General features: G+C 46.7%; 1 protein-coding gene across 1 annotated transcript in view; it reads right to left on the bottom strand.

The window, feature by feature from the left end:
• The window catches only part of LOC147659454 (uncharacterized), a 235237-nt gene that overhangs the window by 105735 nt on the left and 106852 nt on the right, over positions 1-22650 (bottom strand). Inside the window, exons 8-11 of the mRNA XM_086951744.1 lie at positions 15126-15170; positions 14280-14387; positions 2601-2654; positions 1665-1718 (exon numbers count right to left, since the gene is read on the bottom strand). Of these exons, the coding sequence (XP_086807870.1) occupies positions 1665-1718; positions 2601-2654; positions 14280-14387; positions 15126-15170 (261 nt within the window). The remainder of the gene's footprint in view (positions 1-1664; positions 1719-2600; positions 2655-14279; positions 14388-15125; positions 15171-22650) is intronic.

The raw sequence follows: 22650 nt of genomic DNA on the forward strand, positions 1-22650 counted from the left end.
GAAGAACAGGCAAAAGTTTCTGGATCCAGCCTTTCACCTAGGAAATTCAAAGGTAAGGAATCTGCAGCTAGAAGTCTGTACCAGATAGTTTTGTTGAAGATGCTGTCATTTAATTTGGTGAAAGAAATTTAAACTTTTTATTCAAATCTGTAACCAGTGCACACTTGAGCTGATCAGAAGCAGGCTTGCCATATGCTTTTTGGCAGTATCCACAATCTCAAAAGATGGATTCCTGTCTCTGGTGGATTTCTTGTCAGTCTCTGGAAATCTTAGAAGGAGGCTCCTTAGCGGTTGATGGCATTTTCTTAGGGAGTGCTTTGCCATATCTGTTGTATTCCAAATGCTCTCTTTTGGAAGCTTTTTTAGGCAACAGGGCGTTATCTGCCTTCGTCTTTTGGAGTCCTAGTAAAAGTCTAACCTCAGAAAATGTTTATTAGAAAATGTTAATCAAATCTTGCAAACATTAGCCTTGTGAGAAGGGTGAAGAGATAGAGACATTATATGCGCTCCCTCTGGGGATCCTCAGAAAAGAGTCTTAGCTTGCCACAGGAGCCACAAAGTCTGAAAATGCCCTTAATTTATTAATCCAACATGGTCTGTTTACCTTAGACTATAGTAAATTATAAAACAGAGTCAGTTCTATGGTCAGAAAATGAAAAATCTGAAGTAGCTGAGCAGAGCAAAGAAAGACTCCCTTCACTTTGTCGTGTAGTAAAAATCTTAGGTATGGTGACCTCTGCGGGACTGATGGAAGTTCAGCTATCACCCCATTGGTTAGAGATTGTGTCCTTTTCAATGAGGCAGTAGTTACTATAGGGGCAGTGCTAGAAGCCTTTCCAGGTTATAATTTGCATTGAGATGCTTTCAAATTATACCACAAGACTCCCAGCTTGAGAACAGGGGTGAATCAAGCAATATGGAACTATCAGTGCTGGACAAGATGTACCTTTCCCCAGGCAATCAAATACCCATGACGTTTTTAGATCAGTAACTCAGGATATAGGCCATACAGGCTGTTATGTCAAGAGAATAATAGCTACTTTTAGAGGGGCCAACATTCTATGCATGCACGGTATAACATGTAACTCCACAGATTTGACAGAGAGAGAAAGTGGTAGGTCCTGCCCCCAACTGAGATAAACATTCGACCCCCCTAATGCCAAAGTGAAACCACTGGTAAAAAGTATATGATATAAGAAAAGTCAAACAGGGCAGAGGGACACAACTTTTCAGAGATCTACAAGGAGATGGGATGAATGGATTTTCTATGTTTGGGGGCGGGGGGGGGGGGGTCAGAGGAAGATTTCCTATATTTCCTAAAAACGTCTTGGCCACTAAATCTATAAACAGCTGCCTCAGCAATCAATTTCTCCATTCTCTGGCCATGAGACAACAGTCAACTTTTATCACAAATGGAGGTACCCTCTGGGTGCAACCCGTCATCAGAGAAAAATTAGCTCTACTGGTGGAGCACAAAAACACAGAATGCTTTCAGTGGGCTTGCAGGCATTGCGTTTATGAAGTAAAAACAATAGTGCAGTTCCAAGAAATGTATACATCTGCAAAGCACAACATTCCCTAAAAGGACTTTGAACCCTATTCAGACCAGCAAGGACTAAAACATTATTGAGATTAAGATGTTATGCACAACATGAGAAAATCACCTGTTCCCCATGTAGGCTATTTGGTCCTTCCTCTCCTGGGGGTCCAGGTTCTCCCTAAAGACCAGAGAAGTAAAGAATATAGTCAGTACTTTACATGGAGGCCTGCAGTGAGATTTCTTCAGAAACATGGATACTTAGATGTCAAAGTTTTACCATATATCCTCTGTTTATTCATACCAAATCATGCTTTTGGAAGGAACCAGTTAAATATTATATATGCAGTCTTCCCTCTATGATTATTCGACCACTCATCAATTATTGTATTTCATCAACAACAATAAAATAACACATTTATTCTGTTGCAGAGAGAATGCAAAAATTAAGATTTAATTCTGTCAGGTGGGATGCTTTGTTCACTTTTGCATTAAATTCCTGACCTCTGTCTGGAAGAATCTTTTCTGTGTGTGTTAGAGGATTACAGTTTTCACACCCAATCAAAACTTGGCAGGAAGGACCATTGCTATCACTAAAGAATTGTTTCAATCACTATATCCATTCACGAAGTGTCTTCATTGTGAAGAGTTGACCTCTAGGTCAGACAGGGAATTCAGACGTACTCTTAAGTTTGAAATGGCTGTGGAAAACACCTCATACACATGGATCACAATTCTCTAGTGACTACTTATATATAATAAAGTAAGAAAAACCATCAAGTACAGTTTAGTGATTTGGAACCAGCACCTGCTTCTTGAATGGGCCTGCAATTGATTCATTTTCAAACAACTTCCTCTATAAGTATATCATTCACAATCCTCGCCCAACTAATAAACAGTATGTGTTATAAATATGGTTTACATCAGGACATTGTCTTTGTATCTACTTTAATTCAATAGTAACATGTTCCCTTGCAAGTAGGACCTTTTATGTTTACAGGAATAAGAGAAAAACATTTCCAAATGGACAGTTCAAAGAGCCATATCAGTGCCACATACTCACCTTCTCTCCTTTGTCCCCCGAAGGCCCTTCTACACCAGCCAGGCCTTCCCTTCCCTGTAAAATAAGGGTAAACTACAAAGACCTGAATAAAAACCATTTCCAGAAACAAGTTGGTACAGGGATAGGTAAAATAGTGGTTTACTAGTACTGAACTGGATATGGTGTGCATAACCAGCTGCTACATCACATAAGATAAAACTGCCTGTGTTAACCCTAGCTGTACTTCCTGGACTGTAAGAGTATTGGTTGCAGTAGGCCAGCTTTGAAATGTATGTGTTAATGCTAGATGTGGTAACTGTATTAAAATAACACTACCTGCTTTAGTTCACCATTAAGGGTGTCTCTGGAAACCTAAGTGTGATTATTGTACTGTACGAAACCTGTCAACTATAAGCCACAATTGACCGTATCAGTGTGATTATAGTTGTGTAAGAATAGTGTCTCTTACAGATCGGCATTGCAGCGCATGCTGATAGAGGTAGGTGAGTGCAGTTGCTTTGTTGTAAGAAGAAATCTGCTCCAGGGAAGCATTGAGGGCACTCTGCTAGAGCTTTGTGTACTTGCCGTAAAAAAAGATGGCAGCTACAAGTCCACATTGAAAAGCAAGTCAGTAAAGGTAACCTAAACAATCTTCTAAATATTGGATGCTATAGGTCAGCATTGGGATGCGATGATAGAGCTGTGTGTGTTACTATAAGAAGACAGGCTGCTGGAGGTCCTGTATGATAAGAACACTATCTATTGCTGGCCAGCATAAATGGGTGTGCTGGTAGATGTAGGTTGAGTTACTATAGTATAGAAAAATTGGCTACTGCTGCTTAGAATGGAGACATCACTAGAAGAGGGTGTTATACAGTAAAAATGTGAGTGCTAGAGGTAAGCATTGAATAGCATACTGTTAGGTCCTAGATGTGGTTGGCCACCTGTAACAACATCAGCTGATATAAGTTAGAATTGAGGGACAAGTTGGTGAAGCTACTTTAAATTTACTGCTACTGTTACAGGTCGCCACTGCAGTGGGTTTCGGCAAAAGTAGGTGTGGTTAATGTAATGAAATAAAACTCACCTGCTACATGTCACATTGGTAGAAATAAGTGTGAATAATTGTTTGTGAGAACATTAACAGCATTACAGAGTTAGCTGGCAGAGGTAGATGTGTTCACAGTACTGTAATAACAGTGGCTGCTTCATTCCAGTCAGTATTTTTGGGATAGTTACCACTACTTATATGTGGAGAAGTATATGAGGCATGTGTGTTGTGTGCACATGCCTGGTGCTGCATGCTTAGGATCCCATCTACTGATCATTCTGAGAGGACACAATGATTTCTGATCAGTACATGCAACAACCACAATGTGGCAGTCACCTTGCATGCAAGTGGGAGACCTACATGAATCAAAATTTAAATCCTGAAGGCTGATGCTCTACATTAGGATAAATAACCAATCAAAACCAGTTTTACTTTGGCAGTCCTGCTACAAGATATTTCAAGATACACTTTATCCCTGCTTCAAATTCCCCACTTGAAGCACAATGCAATCTCCCCAGTTGGTCCCATGTTGGGAACTCTCTGCACACAAGAGGCTCAATTCTCAGTTCTAGAATCCATATTCCTTTGCCCATCTGGTGCCTGCCACTTTCCCTACTTTGTGTAAATGCTTGGGAATATTATTACATGGGCCCAAAACGGATTGTTAGAGTTAAGGGTACTGAACATGATATGAGGTCTTTTTTTGGGATCCAAGGGCAGTTAGAGGTTATTTCAACAATTATACCAATTATATTGTCATTTATCACTGGTAGTCTGGGGTCACAAAACCGCCACAGTTAAGTGGAACTAAAACATACTCTCCTTTTAGCACTTGAATTTCTTAGGGTTGCTGGTAAGCACTAAAGAACAAGTTACTTACCTTTGGTAACGCTTTTTCTGGTGGATACAATATTTACCTGTGGATTCCTCACCTTGTGAATATCCCCTGCGCCTGCTGCATTCGGAAATTTTTCGGAGCTCTCCACGCCGATGAGGACGACGTCACAATAGCATAGCTCCGCTCGCGGCTCCACTGACGTCACCGGAGCCATAAGAGAGCCTCATCAGCATGCTGATGGCAGTTCCGCCCTTTTTTCCGTGCCTGCGACGCATACAGGTGGACCGACAACAAATATAAAGTATACACAGTACACAGCATTTAAACCAAGACACATACTGTGAAATAAATGCAGGAAAGCAAATAGAATAATACACTTTCCATGAAAGTAACAGGTAAACATTCTAACACTGTCACTTTTGAAAGTATACAGGTGGACAACGGGGAGGCGGTGGGTCAGTGAGGAATCCACAGGCAGACACTGTATCCACCAGAAAAAGCGTTACCAAAGGTAAGTAACTTGTTCTTCTGATGAATACATCTGCCTGTGGATTCCTCACCTTGTGAATAGAGTCCCACAGCAGTCCTCACTCTAAGAGGAGGGTGTCCACCCTTCTATACCAAAAAGTCCTGCAGGACGGAGCGTACAAGTGTCCGTCTCTCCTCCCTTCGGAATCAAAGCAGTAATGCTTTGCGAAAGTGTGGAGGGAGGCCCAAGTTGCCGCTCTACAAATGTCATTCACAGGAACACCCTAAGACAAGGCAGATGTAGAAGACTTTGCTCTGGTAGAGTGAGCTCTAATACCCTCTGGGGGTTCCTTACCAGTCAAAGAGTAACAGATCTTGATGCACAAGACAATCCACCTGGAAAGAGTGCACTGCTCTGCCTTTCCTGCGACCAATGAAGCCCACGAAGAGCTGGTCATCCACACAAAAGTCCTTAGTCCTTTTGAGGTAAAAAGTAAATGCCCTTTTAGGGTCCAGGCGGTGAAGCCGCTCCTCCTCCTTGGAAGGGTGAAGGGGAGGATAGAAGGTATGAAGGGTAACAGACTGCCGAAGATGGAAGGGAGTTACCACTTTAGGCATAAAAGCAGCCCTGGTCCTGAGTACCATCCTTTTAGCATGAATAGTCAAGAACGGGGGTTTCGCACTCTGAGCTTGAAGCTCACTTACCCTCCTTGCTGAGTTAATGGCTACAAGAAAAACTGTCTTAAAGGACAACAATCTCAAGGGCCACATGTGCAAGGGTTCAAAGGGAGAACTCATCAAGTAGGTTAAGACAAGATTTAAGTCCAATTGAGGCACAATAAAGGGAGTGGGTGGAAACATGTTAGTAAGGCCCTTAATGAACCTTAACACAATGGGTGATCTGAACAAGGACGGCTGATCCGGTAAGCAAAGGAACGCTGACAAAGCCGATAAATAGCCCTTCACTGTAGCCACAGCAAAGCCCTGCTGGGCTAGAGAGAGAACAAACTGAAGGATGTCTGATAAACAAGCCCTCAAAGGGTCAATAGACTTCTATCCACACCATTCGACAAATCTGGACCACCTGTAGGAATAGATAGACTTGGTGGAGTGTCGCCTGGCTGATAAAATAACGTCCACCACGTCAGGCGGGAGAGAGAAAGAGTTCAGGTTGCCCCGTTCAATCTCTAGGCATGAAGGTGCAAGCTTTGAAGGTGGGGGTGTAGAACCTGCCCCTGCGACTGCAAGAGGAGGTCTGCCCTGAGAGGGAGACAGAGCGGAGGGTGCGACAAGAGGTGAAGTAGATCTGTGTACCACACCCTTCTTGGCCAATCCGGAACGATCAATATGACTTGGGCTCGGTCTTTGCGAATCTTCCTCAGAACCCAAGGATTCAGGGGTATGGGAGGAAATGCGTAAAGGAGTTGGGAGCCTCAACTCAACTGAAACGCATCCCCCAAAGCTCCCTGCATCGGATACTGCAGACTGCAGAATAACGGGCAGTGAGCGTTCTCGTGAGTGGCAAACAGGTCCACCTGAGGGGTTCCCCACGTCCGAAAGACGTGACAAACCACCTTTGGATGAAGCCTCCACTCATGGTCGGTGGAGAACTGCCGACTGAGACTGTCTGCACGCACGTTCAGAAGTCCGACCAGATGATTTGCCATCAGACAAATCTGGTGGTCCTGAACCCAGGGCCAGAGACACAGATCCTCTCTGCTGAGACGATGCAACCCTACTCTTCCCTGCTTGTTGACATACCACATCGCTGTAGTGTTGTCTGTCAGGACCTGAACTGACCGACTGCGAAGGGAGGGGAGGAAGGCCTTGAGAGCCAACCGTATCGCCCGCAACTCAAGAAGGTTGATGTGAAGCAACCTTTCCTCTGGTGACCAAAGACCCTTGATCTCCAGGTCCCCCAGATGAGCACCCCACCCTAGAGAGGATGCATCCGTTATCACTGTGGCCAAAGATGGTGGAAGATGGAAGGGCTTTCCTTGAGACATATTGCCCTCCACGCTCCACCAAGACAAATCCGCTGCAGTGTCTCTGGAGATCTTTATCGACTTCCTGAGATCCTCATTGTGCTGAAACCCCTACCTGTGGAGGCACCACTGGAGTGCCCTCATGTGTCAGCGTGCATGGTTGACTAGCAGAATGCAGGAAGCATACATACCGAGCAGGCAAAGGACCTTCAGGACTGGAACGACTGCTCCTTTGTAGAATAAAGGGATTATTTCCAGAATGTCGAGAATCCTTGGTGGAGGTGGAAATGCTCGACACACAGTAGTGTCCAATACCGCCCCTATGAACAGATTGCGCTGAGAGGGCACCAGGTAAGATTTGGGCACGTTTATCGAGAAACCCAATTTGAACAACAGCTGGGTTGTCACCTGCAGATGATGAAGCACCTTCTCTGGCTACTCTGCTTTGAGCAGCCAGTCATCCAGATAGGGGAAAACTGGAATCCCCAATCTCCTGAGATGGGCTGCCACCACTGCCATCACCTTGGTGAAGACTCAAGGTGCAGAAGTAAGTCCAAACGGGAGAACCGCAAACTGATAGTGTTGCGACCCTACCGTAAAACGGAGTTACTTACTGTGCAACTTCAGGATAGGAATATGAAAATACGCATCCTGCAAGTCGATGGACACCATTCAGTCCTCCTGTTTCAGCGCTTGAAGAACCTGCGCAAGGGTGAGCATCTTGAACATCTTCTTCAGCACAAGGTTCAAGATCCTGAGATCCAGGATTGGAAGTAGCCTGCCATCCTTTTTGGGAATCAGGAAATACCGGGAGTAGCATCCCTGACCCCTCTCCGACTCCGGAACCACCTCTATCGCACCTTTCTTTAGCAATGTAAGGACTTCCTCCTGCAGAAGTAGAAGATGGCCCTCTGAACATGCTCATTGGCAAGGAGGGTAATATGGAGGAAATTCCAGAATGGGAAGGGCATACACATTTTCCACAAGATTTAGAACCCAAAGGTGACCGATTCCCAATCTTGTAGAAAGTGGGTAAGCCGACCCCCCACGGGACCCACATGATCCAGGATGGTGGATCTAGGGCTGCTTTGCTGTACTGGCAATAGGAGAAGAGGTAGAGAAGGAGGAGGAGGGCTGACAACCTTGTGGACGTCCTCTGTTCTTGCCTCTGTAGGTCTTATACAGTGGATTTTGCTGCTGTTGCTGCTGCTGAGGCTTCCTGTAGGTCCGAAAGGATGACCTTCCAAAACCTCAGAATCTTCTGTAGCCATAGCCCCTAGGCTGTGCCTGCAGGCCCAAAGACTTTGCGGTTGCTTTGCTGTCCTTGAACCTCTGCGATGCTGAATCAGCCTTCTCACCAAACATCCTGGAGCCATCAAAAGGGAGGTCAAGAAGAGTCGCCTGCACATCAGGAGAGAACTCCGATAACCGGAGCCAACTACTTCTCCTCGTGGCAATAGAAGAGCCCATGTTTCTAGCAACCAAGTCCGCAGTGTCCAGACTACTCTGTATAACCTGGCGTGCAGCCGCCTGACTTTCCGCCAAAACCTCATTAAAATTCGGTCTGTCCTCTACAGACAATTTTGGAGCATGTTGCTTCGCGGAGTCCATAAGAGCATGGATGTAATGACCTAATAGACAAGTGGCGTTCGTGGACTTTAGGGCCATACTTGCTGGGACCTTTTTAGCAGATTGTTCAAGCTTCTTAGAGTCTCTGTCCACAGGGACTTGAGGAAAGGCCCCAGAAGATGTTTTGGAACAAGCAGTCTGCACCAGCAGGCTCTCAGGAGAAGGATGAGATGAAAGGAAATCCTGATCTCCTGGAGCAGTTCTGTACCTCCTAGTAACAGACTTCGACACTGCTGGGGCTGAAAAGGGCTTACGCCAGACTTCCAACATCGGCTCAGTGATGGCATCATTAAAGGGCAACAATGGCTCTATCACAGTAGAAGGAGAATGCAGTACATCAGTAAGAATGTTAGACTTAAATTCAGCCGTTGGAAGTTGCAGATCTAAAAGCTCTGCTGCTTTCTTAATCACTGTGTGGTAAGGAGGCACATCCTTAGAATGAGCATCTGTAGGTGGAGAAAGTTCCCACTCCGGGGACGTATCCAGTCCACTAGCCTCCTTCAATCCCTCAAAAAAGTCTTCTGACTCCTCAAGCTCACCTTCCTCCATTTCCTCTTCCGCCTGGAAACGCTGTTCCTCCAAAATCCTCTGCGCCTCTCGCCTTGACCTTATCCTCAGGATCGGCATTGGTGGCACCAGACGCGATTCCAATGAATCTTGAGCCGGCGTCGAACTTGGATCTGGAGGCAAAACCGGAGTCGAGCGAGGTCGAACTGACGGCGGCGGAGAGGTAAGGATAGGGCGTTGATGCCCTCGGCGCCGAAAAATTCCAGGACGGAGTCGCACGCAGGAACGGCATAAACGGAGCCTGAGCATAAGCCTGAGGAACTCCCAGGTTAAAGGCCATTGGACCCATGGGACCCGAAGGCGCTCCAGAGGGGTACGAGGCTCTAGCGAAGATTCCATACATTGCATTTAAGTAATGCGAGGGATCTGTACCCGGGCCAGGGAAAGGTGGTTAGGCCCCCTGGACAGTCTCTGATTGAGGCATTACTGGACTCGGGCCAACCGGCACCGAAGGTGGAGCCATTGGAGCCGCAGATTCTTCAGGAACTGGAGCTTCATCTACAGGGACAGGAGACTGAACCGGCATCAGAGAATGCGCCGGTAACCCCTCAGGCGAAGCCGAACAAACTGGAGACACCTGAGTTGAGCTTGAAGGAGATGGTGATATGAAGTCCTTCCGATGTCGAGGAGCCGGTGTAGTCAACCTCGAAGCCGCATCCTTGTCAGAACGGCGCAGAGAGCCGTTGCTCCACTTTTTCTTGTGCTTCTTTGACTTTGAAGCATGACCAGACAACGACTTCGACCTCAACCTCGACCTGGATCTTGATCTCCTCCTCTTCGCCTTTCTCATCTTCGCCATAAAGAGTTTTGCCTCTCTTTCTTTCAAAGCTTTGGGGTTCATCTTGCGACAGCAAGAGCAACTCTCGACATCATGGTCCAACAATAAACACCAGACACAGTCCTCCTGGGGGTCAGTGATCGACATGTGACCCACACACTCCCTACAGTGCTTGAAACCTGACTTCCTCGAAGACATTTTTCAAAAAGGCAACAAGAAGAACAAGCCAAGAATATAATGTAACGATACAAGTACGGAGAGTCACAGAAAACCGTTATCGTCGATGGCGCGGAAAGAAGGGAACTGACGTCATCACGCCGACTAAGCTCTCTTATGGCTCAGGTGGGGTCAACGGAACAATGCTATTGTAACATCATCCTCGCCGGCGTGGAGAGCTACGAAAAATTTCTGATGCTGCTGGCGCAGAGGATATTCACAAGGTGAGGAATCCACAAGCCGATGTATCCATCAGAAGTCTTCCTCTAGGAAGTGGTGTGGGTTTCAAATTGCATAAACAGCATCAAACCTTTGAAAAATCTAACAAACAGAAGCGCTTAGCACCTTCTGGACCCGAGAACCGACCCGAAACACTATTTCAGTTCCGTAGCGCTAGTCATTATAGATTTGTTTAACACTGAACCAACAGCCAGGTTATCCTATGGGCAAAGATTCGGCTCTGGTCAAATCTCCTCAGGGGGATTTGGCTCTACAATGCCTCAAATTATTTTACAAAGTTAAATCAAAGGCCAAAACTTATGTTCCTGAGAGTATTCATATGCAGCAACTTCATTTCAGTTTCAGAGACTGGAACATACTAGACAATCAACCTTATTTACTTTCTATGAAACCAAAAGATGGTAAAAGATTTTGTTTATGGTCTTCTCAGTGGTGCCCATGAAGGAGGAGTGTTTTAATCCAGGGATTAGTAACCAGTGTCTGCTGAAGAAGGACAGCCACTGAAATCCATGCCTAATACCTACTAGTTACACAGGTAGAGTCAGTTTGTGGCTAGGATGCCAGTTCACTATAAGAATCCCTTATGCTGGAATCAGGTAGTGAGGCCCAAATCCCAGTATCCACTGGCTGTAGTTGTGATTTTGTTGTGACTGAGGGCACCCATAACTGGCATAGGAATGTCAAAGGCCAATAAAATACTGACATGGAGGAGGTGTCTTGAGTGGGAAATTAATCTGCAAGATCAAAGCAACTGCTTGGTATAGAGTGATGATTCGAACAATTCTGAAATCAGGGACATCTACAGCCAGCACTCAATAACAGGGTTCAAAGTAGAGTCTTAAAGATTTCCAGGAATGGCCAGATGGGTAGGAACAGACACCCTATCAGTACACAAGGTTAAGGGAAGGTGAGGCACCCTTTATGATGATTTAGAGCAATGGAGCCTCCCTTTGTCCCAGAAGTTGTCATGCTTGGTTCATTGTCAGCTTCTTGAGAGTACCTCATGTCTACGGTGTAATCTCAGTCCATCAAGGCTGTGTTACATAGGTATTACCAGGCAGCTGGGGTTTGTAAATTGCAAGGGCATGCACTCTAGCTCTTTGTTAAAGCCGGTAAGTCCCTCTGTCTACACAGTTTCTAATTGGTGTCTTTGACAGACTGAAGCTCAGTGTGGAGATGAAGCAGAAGTTGTAATCTTGGCTATGTGTTTTGTTTTCTCTTTTTTTGTGCTGGGGCACAGGTCCTCTTTAATGACAAGTGGAAGCACTGTACAAAATACTGGTCAGTGAAGTCTGTATTTATCTTAGCCTGATCACCCGACCTGCCAAATAAGGTGGATTACACCTTATGAATTTGTAAAGGCCCTTTTTTTCCTAGAGTGGCATGATACCGGCGTGATTAACTCAAGCCAAGGTAATGCAGAACTAATGCATATCCTGTTCCAGGCGGATGTGGAATTGCTCCAGAAATTATGACTATCTCCACAGAGATACAGGCTCCAACTCAAAAGAGGGACAGGAAAGTTTCATTTTCACAGGGTAATTGCAGCTAGACCCACTCAACAGGAGCCACTGGTTTGGGGGAGAGAGGTGAGGTGCACGTGCTGGCCACAATGTCTGAAATGTATATTGATAGACCGGCACAAAGAAGACCCACATCTAGTGCAGTTGACACTTGTGGAGTCCAATGGACTCTACTATTACTCATCCAGGGACATCTAATACCATACAAACACACGCTGCCGGTGGTGATGAAGGGTATACTGGGTAGGCAGGGACTACAAGAGCCCAACCATAATGGTTGAAGTCATTTGCCACTGATGTCCTGGGGCCCATTTTATTATGGCTCTGCAAATTGGGCCAAGCACAACCTTTCCGCGCTCGAGTCACAGGGTAGCGATGTCAAGTAGTCCAAGGCTTCTTGTGGAGTTAGTATGTGGGACAAAAGCTCAGACATCAACAGCCTACTTAACAGATACAACAACGTATTGTCCAGCCCAGTGCTAGTCATTTAGTTAAAAGGAAGTAATTCAATCTCACACTAAAAGTAAATACTACACTGATTAATAAGAATGCAAATACAGTGCTGTAAACTCAGTTACAAATTTCACTAAGGTTTTACATCCCACTTATGGTAATACCTATCCCCACTATAGGTAAAATCTAATGACTACAGACCAAATGGGCATAGGTGTTGATTGAGCACAGTGGCAGATTTCTTCAAATATCCCACAGATGAAATGGTTAAATCAGTTCAATGTCTTTTTCCCCCAGGTACAGTTACTTGGCAAAAAGTCTGAAGTCCATGTGGCAAACTCATCTGTGCGTTGTAATATTTTGCTCAAGTGAAAGGTTGCGTCCTGCTTTTACCAGCTGGTTTGCATTGCATGTCTCTCAGTGCGGCGGGCCAAGTTTGGGTACATGACCTCACTCACAGTGGTTGCATCACTTCTGTGGGGATCGTGACGGTGATCACGCATTAGAACAAGGACCACGGGATGAAGTCAGCATAGCAGGCCTGTACAGAAGAACTCATCTTCAGCAATGGTGTCTGGACAGTCCTCCTTGGCAGAGTGCTGGAATTGCAGCCCCCAAGGTGATGCATCTCTGACCGGCCATCTTCTGCAGTTGGGGCATCCAGGCCGATAAGGGAAATCCACTTTTGCTGTGATGTGACTCCTTCCCCAAAGTGAGACACCAACAGCATAACTCTCTTGGGTGCATGGCAGATTGCTGGTTAAAACAATGATTCTTATTCTTGCAAAAGTTTTGGCTCAGTACACAAGGGGAACCGCTCCAGGAACACGCTCACAGCTTGGGTTGAACCAGACTTCCCACTCTGTTGGTAGTCAGCTTTCTCTGGGTTCTCTCCATGCCGGGAATATGCTGGATTTCTCCTTCTGGACAGGTTCTTTTCTATTAGAGTCAGAAGCAATCCTTCCCTCTCTTGGCAGTCAAGCTGACTGCCAAGCACTTTAGGAAAACCATCACGTGCTCCGGCAGAAAGTACAGGAAGTTAGAGTCTAGCGTTCATGTAGACACAAGTCTTGGTCAGACAGCAGCTCTTGGAGTATTTTGAGGAGTGTGCTCTTCCTTAATAAAGAAGAACTGCAATCTGGAACAAAGTGGGTGGTTTGGATGCCAGGTTTGTACACATTTCCCCCAACAAGGATGTAGATTCACAGTCTAAGGCTTGAGAAGCTGTATGGGAAGTTCTCTTTCAAATGTCATTTGTTTTACAGTTTTTTTGGACACAGCCATTGTGTAAAGTGATAGCTCTTTCCAGCAGGTAGCAATGGGGTTGTTGGAAGCAAACATGGGCAAAATGGAGTGTGAGATCTCTGCACCTGGCTATCATAAGCCTTCCTGAAGCAGCAATCGGATAAAAACAAAATGGCAGACACAACAAGGAACATTTCACCTTGAAAACAAATTGCAGTACCACATCTCACATCTACCATATGGCAGTGTTCAAGAAGAACTAATCAAGAGCCCTTTGCTACAAGGTCCTCACTGGATTTTTAAGGGAAGCCCTCGCTGCTTACTCATACTTTTGTAATGTTTGCAACCTTGAATTTATCCCTTGCATCTTGTGCTGTGATCCAGTGCTACACGTTTAGAATTGTGCTACATACATTTCAATACCTGCATATTCAGGTACACAAACTTATTTCATACTGCTATGTCATACACAACTGGCATGCTTGCTATCAAGGTATGGTCTATCCTATATAAAAAACCCTAAACAAATAATTATTGTGAACATGTGAAGAGAACCCAGAGACCATACTTACGACTCACAAGAAGAAAGCAGCAAAATCGTAAGCATGAAAACATGTGGTCATGCAGTGATAGGACGATGGTCCGTAAGCCCAGCAAACAACTAGATGCTTTTGTGTGCATTAAGCTAGTACAAATGAGGCACCTACTGGATATCCATTGGGGCCAGCGGGTCCTAATTCTCCGGGAGGTCCAAGATTTCCTTTAGGGCCTGGATTTCCTGGGCTTCCATCAGGGCCTGGGGTACCTACTGGGCCCTGTAGAATTAAAACACTTGCTGATGTGTTTGTAAATAAAACATAGTAAATATGAAGCAAGATTACAAATGGATACTTAATTATTGATGGATGGCAAAGCACAAGCTCATGTATGTTTTGAAAATGAACACTATGAAATTAAAAAGAGATGGTGTAACTGGCTTGCAGAGAAAGAAACGTTAGATGCCATTTGATAGGTGGCATTTGTAAGACAAAACCTGCCAGTGATATGGCATTTTGAGACAAAGGAGCTGGCCTTCCAGTGGGAAGAATGACTGTTCATATCACCTAACCAGTCAAAGTTAAAAGCAGAACTTCTGGAATGGGGAAGACAAGCACTTAAACCATCACAGGTTACACCTAACTGATGAGCCCCAATCAGGGTGAAACCGGTCTTAGGTTGCTTGTGTTTTGGTTCAGGGAGGACCTGGCCAGGCAGTTTGGGCTGGACGGTTCCTATTGGAGCAGTGTTAAGAATGATTTGCATATGGCTTGGTCCAAACTGAGGTGGCATGTTGAACAAAAGAACGATGGGTTGGGATGCTACTAAGAGTGATTGACACTGGTTAGACAAATCGCAACAGAATAACCTACTTTTTAAGTTGAATTAATAATTGCAGAATTGTTCATTGTCACTTAATATATGGCACTCCAGGCATGGATCAGAGAACACTCTAACAACAAGAACTATGTTATTTAAAACAATCATCAAAGCAGTACTGCACAGAGTTCACTTACAGGCAATCCAGGAAGGCCTCTGGAGCCCGGCTCTCCTGTTCGTCCCTGAAAAATGTAAAGCAATATTGTTTGGAAAAACATGGTCAAAAGATCACTATAACCAACCCAATACTGCATAAATATTCGCTTTTTCATGTAGCATTTCAGTATCAACCCAGCATGCCTTGTTTACATGCTCTTACTTCTGCAGTGCTTACTTCCGCTTTTCTCATTCCTATACATATAATTTCTTTAGTACCAACTTAAACTTTATTTATATCTACCTGACTTATGCAAAGTCTTCTTTAGTCTACTGCATCAAAATGGAAGGGTATCTTTTACTTTCAGCTTTGCTTCATCCACCTCCACCTTCCCCCTTTTGTTGGCTACTCATGTTGCTATAGCTATGCTGAAGGGGTTCTTGGCTGATGCCTCTGAGGCCTTCTTTCCTGCTCTGGAAGGGGACACAACCCATGCTCGCTGTCAACCTGCACTTTCCACAGAGATTTTGCTCCCACTCTTCTGGACAGACATTTCAGTGGTGCCGGGTGTATCCATACTCACTTATCTCTGCACACTCTCTCTCTGTCGCCTCCCCATCAAGTATTTGCAGTGTTAGGGATAGTTCCTTAAATACCTGAGGGCAGTGGTAGATCTACTTTGTCTGTGTTTCCTCAACCACTCTGGATAAATGGAACCAGCCTGTGCCTTGTTCTGTGGTTTTTTCCAGGCATCCTTAGCTGGAGTAGAGCCATAGTGGAGCCAGAAGTGTTGGTGCATCTGCTGCCATCACCACATTTTTACCATTCAAAATCAACTTGTTCCTACCACTATCTAGATTGGCTACCAAAAAGCACAGCATGAGGGAACGTTCTCTGCCAACAGTAGTCCTAGCTCTCAGGATTGGACATGATGCCACCAATTAATGCTCTCATTGGTGGTAGGTGTGCCAGTATTAAAAAGGGGCATGATCCATCATAGTTAGAGCCCATGGGCACCGCTCCTGGTTGGAATGCAGAGCCCTCGACCCCCCCGTAGCACTGGGCAGCTTTAATGGGAGGAGAGGTCAGTGCATGCACATGGGTGGTCCTACCACAGCTCTGCGAGAGCTCCAACAACTTCAATAGACCATGCCTATTTGCTTGCTTGCTCAGTGTGAGAAAGTGCCATCTTTCTTGCATTGGTATGCCCCCACATTTTTCTGAACTGCTGATGTGCTTTGACTGAGTGTGCCCTGGGTTCTTGCCAACCAAGTACCCAGGGCCTGTGTTCCTTCCCTAAAACTGTGTTGAAACTAAAACTCAAATGGCATCTCTGGCCACCTGTCAGCCCCTAGTAAATGGTACCCCAGGTACCCGGGCATGGTGACCAGAGAAGACCCCTGAGGACTGCAGCACTTATTGTGCCACCCTCAGGGGCCCTGTACCCCGACTCCCACACACTGCCTTTGCAGGCTGAGTGTCTAAGTACAGAACTAAGCAAAGAGTCGACATGGCAAGCATCCCTGTGTGCCATGCCCATAGAACACACTGCCCTGGCATACTTCAGTCACCCCTCTAGCTGGGTGCCCTATGTCGGAGTTGTGGGCACCGGTGCATGAGCCCTGTGCTCCCACAGTAGCCAGGGCCATTCCTGGGCACTGTAAGTGCAGTGATGCCATTAAGAGTATATGGTGCTGGGAGGTTGCCATTACAAACTCCACAGCACCATAATGGCTACACTGAAGACTGACAAGTTTGGTACCAAACTTCTCAGCACATTAAACCCGCACTGATGCCAGTGTGGGATTTAATGTGAAATGCACCAGAGGGCCTCTTAGAGATGCCCCCTGAAAACCTAACCTACAATTCACGTCTGGGCTGAGTGACTGCAGAGGCTGCCACACAGCAGACATGTTGCTGGATCCCTGGGTGGAGAGCCCCCTGCTCTCCTGGGCCAGTAACAATGCACATCCTGGGCGAGGTGCTAGGTCTCCTCCCCCAGGATAGGCAGGGGGAAGCTTCAAAGGCATGCCGCCTCGGTGAGCTTCTCCAGACCATTTGCTGTACCCAGCAACTGGCCCCCACCAGTCCTGACCCCCACTCTGGCGGAAAGACTGGCGGGAAAAACTACGTCAGGAAGGGGGGTGTCCCAGCCTGTGCCAACCCCACCCCTCAGGTGGGGGAGACAAGGTGAAGAACGACCCCAGGCTCCAGCCATCTTGAAGATGGGGAGCCCTGCCCAATCACAGCTAGGCTCCTGCCCCCCTCCCACAGGAGAGGAGCAGGCTAGGGGGTGTACCCACCCCAGGACAGGGACCTATTGGTCCCTGCCCTTGCCCTACCTGTAACCACCGTTCCCTCTAGGGTGCACGCGCGCACCTCCCCTTACATCACCGCGCACCGACTCGCTAGGAGCGCGCACACAGGACATCGCGCGAAAAAGTCGCGCCGCCGGCCACTATGAAGAAGCGAGCGGTGGGAACATGACGAGCGTAGGTAAGGAGGCGGGGAGCTGGTGGCTATGTGGGAGCGCGGGGCAGACTGTGGCCTTTTGTTTAAATATTGCTGTTAATCGGAGCCCCTTCATGGGCTCCGATTAACATCAATACCTAAACAAAAAGCCACAGTCTGTCCTGCGCTTTAATAACAAAAGCGTAGAGACAGTTTCCAAACACAGCGTGTGCTAAAGTACACCCTGTGTTTGGAAAGTGTTGACGCTTTTGTTAGTAAAGCGCGGGGTAGACTGTAGCTTTTTGTTTAAGTATTGATATTAATCGGAGCCAGTGAAGGGGCTCCGATTAACAGCAATATTTAAACAAAAGGCCACAGCGGGCAGTCAGGAGGGCGGGGCCGCAGAGGGCACAGCGGCTGGATAAACGAGCGGAACAGAAGGCAAGAGGGGCATAAAACAAGGAAAAAAAACGCGTGGGACAGAGGGCAAAAGGGCACAAAAACAAGTGGGACAGATGGCAGAAAGGCACAAAATGAGTGGGACAGATGCAGAAGAGCACAAAAACAAGTGGGACAGAGGGCAGAAGGGCACAAAAACGAGTGGGACAGATGGCAGAAGGGCACAAAAACGAGTGGGACAGAGGGCAGAAGGGCACAAAAACGAGTGGGACAGATGGCAGAAGGGCACAAAAACGAGTGGGACAGAGGGCAGAAGGGCACAAAAACGAGTGGGACGGAGGGCAGAAAGGCACAAAAACGAGTGGGACAGATGGCAGAAAGGCACAAAAACGAGTGGGACAGAGGGCAGAAGGGCACAAAAACTAGTGGGACAGAAGGCAAAAGGGGCACAAAAACAAGGAAAAAAACGAGTGGGACAGAGGGCAGAAGGGCACAAAAACGAGTGGGACAGATGGCCGAAGGGCACAAAAACGAGTGGGACAGAGGGCAGAAGGGCACAAAAACGAGTGGGACAGAGGGCAGAAAGGCACAAAAACGAGTGGGACAGAGGGCAGAAAGGCACAAAAACGAGTGGGACTGAGGGCAGAAGGGCACAAAAACGAGTGGGACAGATGGCAGAAAGGCACAAAAACGAGTGGGACAGAGGGCAGAAGGGCACACAAACGAGTGGGACAGAGGGCAGAAAGGCACAAAAACGAGTGGGACAGATGGCAGAAAGGCACAAAAACGAGTGGGACAGAGGGCAGAAGGGCACATAAACGAGTGGGACAGAGGGCAGAAGGGCACAGAAACGAGTGGAACAGAGGGCAGAAGGGCACAAAAACGAGTGGGACAGATGGCAGAAGGGCACAAAAATGAGTGGACCAGAGGGCAGAAAGGTACAAAAATGAGTGGGACAGAGGGCAGAAAGGCAAAAAACGAGGGGAAAACGAAGTGGATAAGGCAGAAGGGCACAAAAACCAGTGGGTCAGAGGGAAGAAGGTCACAAAAAAGAGTGGCACAGAGGGCAGACGGGCACAAAAAACTAATGGCACAGAGGCTAAATACAGAATACAGAAATATAGGGGCAGCTAGGGGCAGCTAAGAACAGTAGGCAGAACGGGCAGAGAGGCACTGGGCAGCGAGGCACGGGGCAGCGAGGGGAACAGAAGGGAAAACTGGGCAGAGACACGGGAGGCGAGGGGTACAGAAGGAAAGACCGGGCAGAGAGAGCACAGGGATAGCGAGGGGAACAGAGGGAAGAAAAAGGGACACAGACCACGTACAGGCAGCGGGGAAGACAGACAACAGTAGTCAGAGACACAACAATGAAAATACAGGCAATACAATACATTTGCAAACTGCCTTTAAGACCCTTATTTTGGCTCTGTATGTGTGAAAATGCACCATCTTTTCACTTTTTAAAGTAAACGTTTTGAGTGCCATTTGGCGCCGCAGACACGCACTGTTTGGTTCCTGGCGCACATAGCCATGGTTGCAGCACACAGAGACCCTCCATTGCCGCACACAAAGGAAAGAAATTAGAGGGAACATTGCCTGTAACACCCCTAAATTCAGTATTTAGTGGCTCCCTGAACCTTACTTCTGGAGATCCCGATAAGAAAAGAGGAAAGAAGATCAAGAGGAAGAGGAAGAAGACCCACCACCCAGCTGCTAACAACAGGACGACAACAACTGACTTGGCCCCAGCCCTAACGGCCTGTCGATCCTGGAACCTGCTCCTGCCTAAATCCCGGCGACTCCTGCGGACAACAACCTTGGGACACCCAGAGGACCTGCTTGCCTTGACCCTCTGAAAGACTGGGACTCCCATCAGCAGAGGCTCTGCTGCAACAACCCCCCCCTGGTGCCAACCAGGAAGCTCCGGACCAACCCACTCTGCACCCGCCTAGCCAGGCCTGTGCTCAAGTGATGCAAGACCATGAGGACGTCCCCCCAGCGACTGGGACCCTTAGTCCAGTGCCCAAAGACTCTCCTCGACGAACCAGACGCCGCCTGCAGACTCAGAGACAAAGGGCCACCCAACCGTGCCCAGCTGAGGGTAAGCTTTTCCAACCCCCAAAGACTCCCCTGCACCCGGTGCCCTGCAACCCCGTGCCTTCCTTTGGGGTACCTACCTGTGCTCCAAGACCCAAACTTGCCTCTCGGAGTGGTAGTCACCCCTGAAGATTCTCCATCTCTGAGCCTGCAACCTTTGTTCATCTTTTACCTTTCCCATTGAATAACATTGAGCGCCCGATGGCTCAAAAGCACCCTGCACCCAGCCGCCCGAGTGCCGCTGGCCGTGCCACCCTTGTCCTATCCTACTTCCCCCTTTGCCCTGAGCAAGTGACCAGGAGCCCAGCTCCCACAGCCGCATGGCCTGCTAGCCAGCAGCCACCAACCGGAGGCCCCCTGCCCCTCATTGGATAACATTGGGCCTAACTACCTCTGCACCCGGCCGCCCCTATGCCGCTGAGGGTGAACTAACTGTACCTACCTGACCCTGGGGGACCGCTGAGTCTATGCCCAGAACCTTAAGTTCACCAGTCGAGTACTCACCTGGAAACCGGTAACTCACTTACTACCATTGGAAAACATTGACTGGCTTGACTCGAAAAATCTTCTAAGTCTGAAGTTTTGGAAACTTAAAATATTCATATAAAATCAACCAAATTCCGTGTGACGCACCTGTGATCAGGAGAGAAGCCAGTACTGTACCTTGCAGCCCAGTAATAAACCGCAAAAGTAATCCTTACCGGGTTTACTAGTAACCTGTATTTTCTCCATAGAAATCCATTGTCTGCTTTTCTATGAAATTTCTTCTAATTGTCTACTTTTGAAAACTCGAAATATTCTTTAAAAATCATACGAAATACTGAAACAAAATTAGTTACCTGTTTTAAGTTGAGACCCCAGTGCTGGACCTAGGAGCCCAGTACTGGATTACAAAAGTAATGAGATCGTACTTTACCTGCAACCTGAATTTTCTCCCATTGGATAACATTGCCAGATTTCTGTTGAAAAGTTTCTGTGAACTTTTAAAATAGCTTTATATTCCTGAAAAATCACTGCAATAACTATAACGTTTTTACTAAATTGTTTTCAGCTTAAACCCCAGGACTGAATCTAGGATCCAGTCCTGGAACTCCCAAAGTAATCTAAAAAGTAATCAACTGTGTTTATATAGGAAAAACCATTGAGCTCAATGCTAAATTGTGTGTAGAATTGTGTTGCCTACTGAAACCCCTGTACCTATTGTGTTTACAAAGTTTATTGCCTTTCTGCAAAGTACTCATCTGAGACCTCTCATATTGAGAACAGTATATTTTGATACCTGTTGGTTCTAAAAATAAAACAACGATATCTTTTTATATAAAAACAATTGGCCTGGAGTTCAGTCTTTGAGTGTGTGAAACCTTTTGCTGACTGAGTGTGTACAACAAATGCCTTACACTGTCCTCTGGTGCTGTCTTACTGCTCGACCAAGCTACCACTTTAGAGAGTAAGGTCACACCTGGCTTTAACTTCTGTTATACCTCTGGGGTTTGAGGACTCTATACACACTGTACCTTATTCTGGTCCAGTATATATAGAGCCACTTTATCATATTGGTGGATCAGCGGTGGGATACAAACTTGCATTTGTTGGACTACTTGGTTACCATATGATCACACGACAGAACTCATGATTTGCCTTTAGAATTCTGAAATTGTTTTTTTCTAATATACTAAAAGTCTGGTAGGGCCTTGCTTAAGTCCCGTTAGAGATTTTGAAAAATAAAAGTCACTATAGTTAGGGTAGAGGGTTAGAACTGTCAGGTTAGAATGTCTCAACATAACCCAGCTATTAGTGGAGATAACATGGACCTGGTTGAAGAGCTCAACCTCACACCTTACTTGCACTTGAATTTCAAGGAATTGAGGTACTTATGCAAACTTAAAAATATAGTCATGGGCCTGCATCCAACCAAAGAAGGGCTCCAGGAGCTCCTGGCTGGGTATGCAAAAGGCCACCCCTCTGAACAGGGTGACACCAGGTCAGAGGAAGAAGAGGAGGAGGAGGCGGATAACATCAACCCCCCCGCCCCCCATCTCTAGGGCGGTAAGGATCTCTGTACCCTTATCTCCAAGAGTCAGCTTCTGGGAGCCTAGGAACCACACATGTGGACTAGGCCCCAGAAAACACATTGGGGAGAGCCCCAATGAAGAAGACAACTTTTTAGCGAAGTTGGCCAAGAGATTAGACCTAGAGTCTAGACTACTGGCTCTGCAGAAAGAAAGGAAAGAGATGGGCTTAGCCCACATCTCTGGTGGCAGCAATACCAATAATAAGGACAAAGAGCAATCTTATGATCCTAAAATCCCCAAAGGGATTGTCCCTAAATTTGAGGAAGGTGATGACATCACCAAGTGGTTCACAGCCTTTGAGAGAGCTTGTGATATCAGAAGACTAAAGAACCCTCTGTGGGGGGCACTCCTGCGGGAACTGTTCTCTCATAACTGCAGAAACAGGCTTCTGACCCTCTCTGGGCCAGATGCAGGGTCCTATGCCCTCATGAAGAAAACTCTGATTGAGGGATTTGGGCTCACTACTGAGGAGTACAAAATTAGGTTCAGGGGGCTCCCAAAACCCAGACCCAATCCTGGATAATAATAATCCACATAATAATCCAG

This window comes from Lissotriton vulgaris, unplaced genomic scaffold (genome assembly GCF_964263255.1).
Source record: "Lissotriton vulgaris unplaced genomic scaffold, aLisVul1.2 SCAFFOLD_1074, whole genome shotgun sequence".
Taxonomy (NCBI): domain Eukaryota; kingdom Metazoa; phylum Chordata; class Amphibia; order Caudata; family Salamandridae; genus Lissotriton; species Lissotriton vulgaris.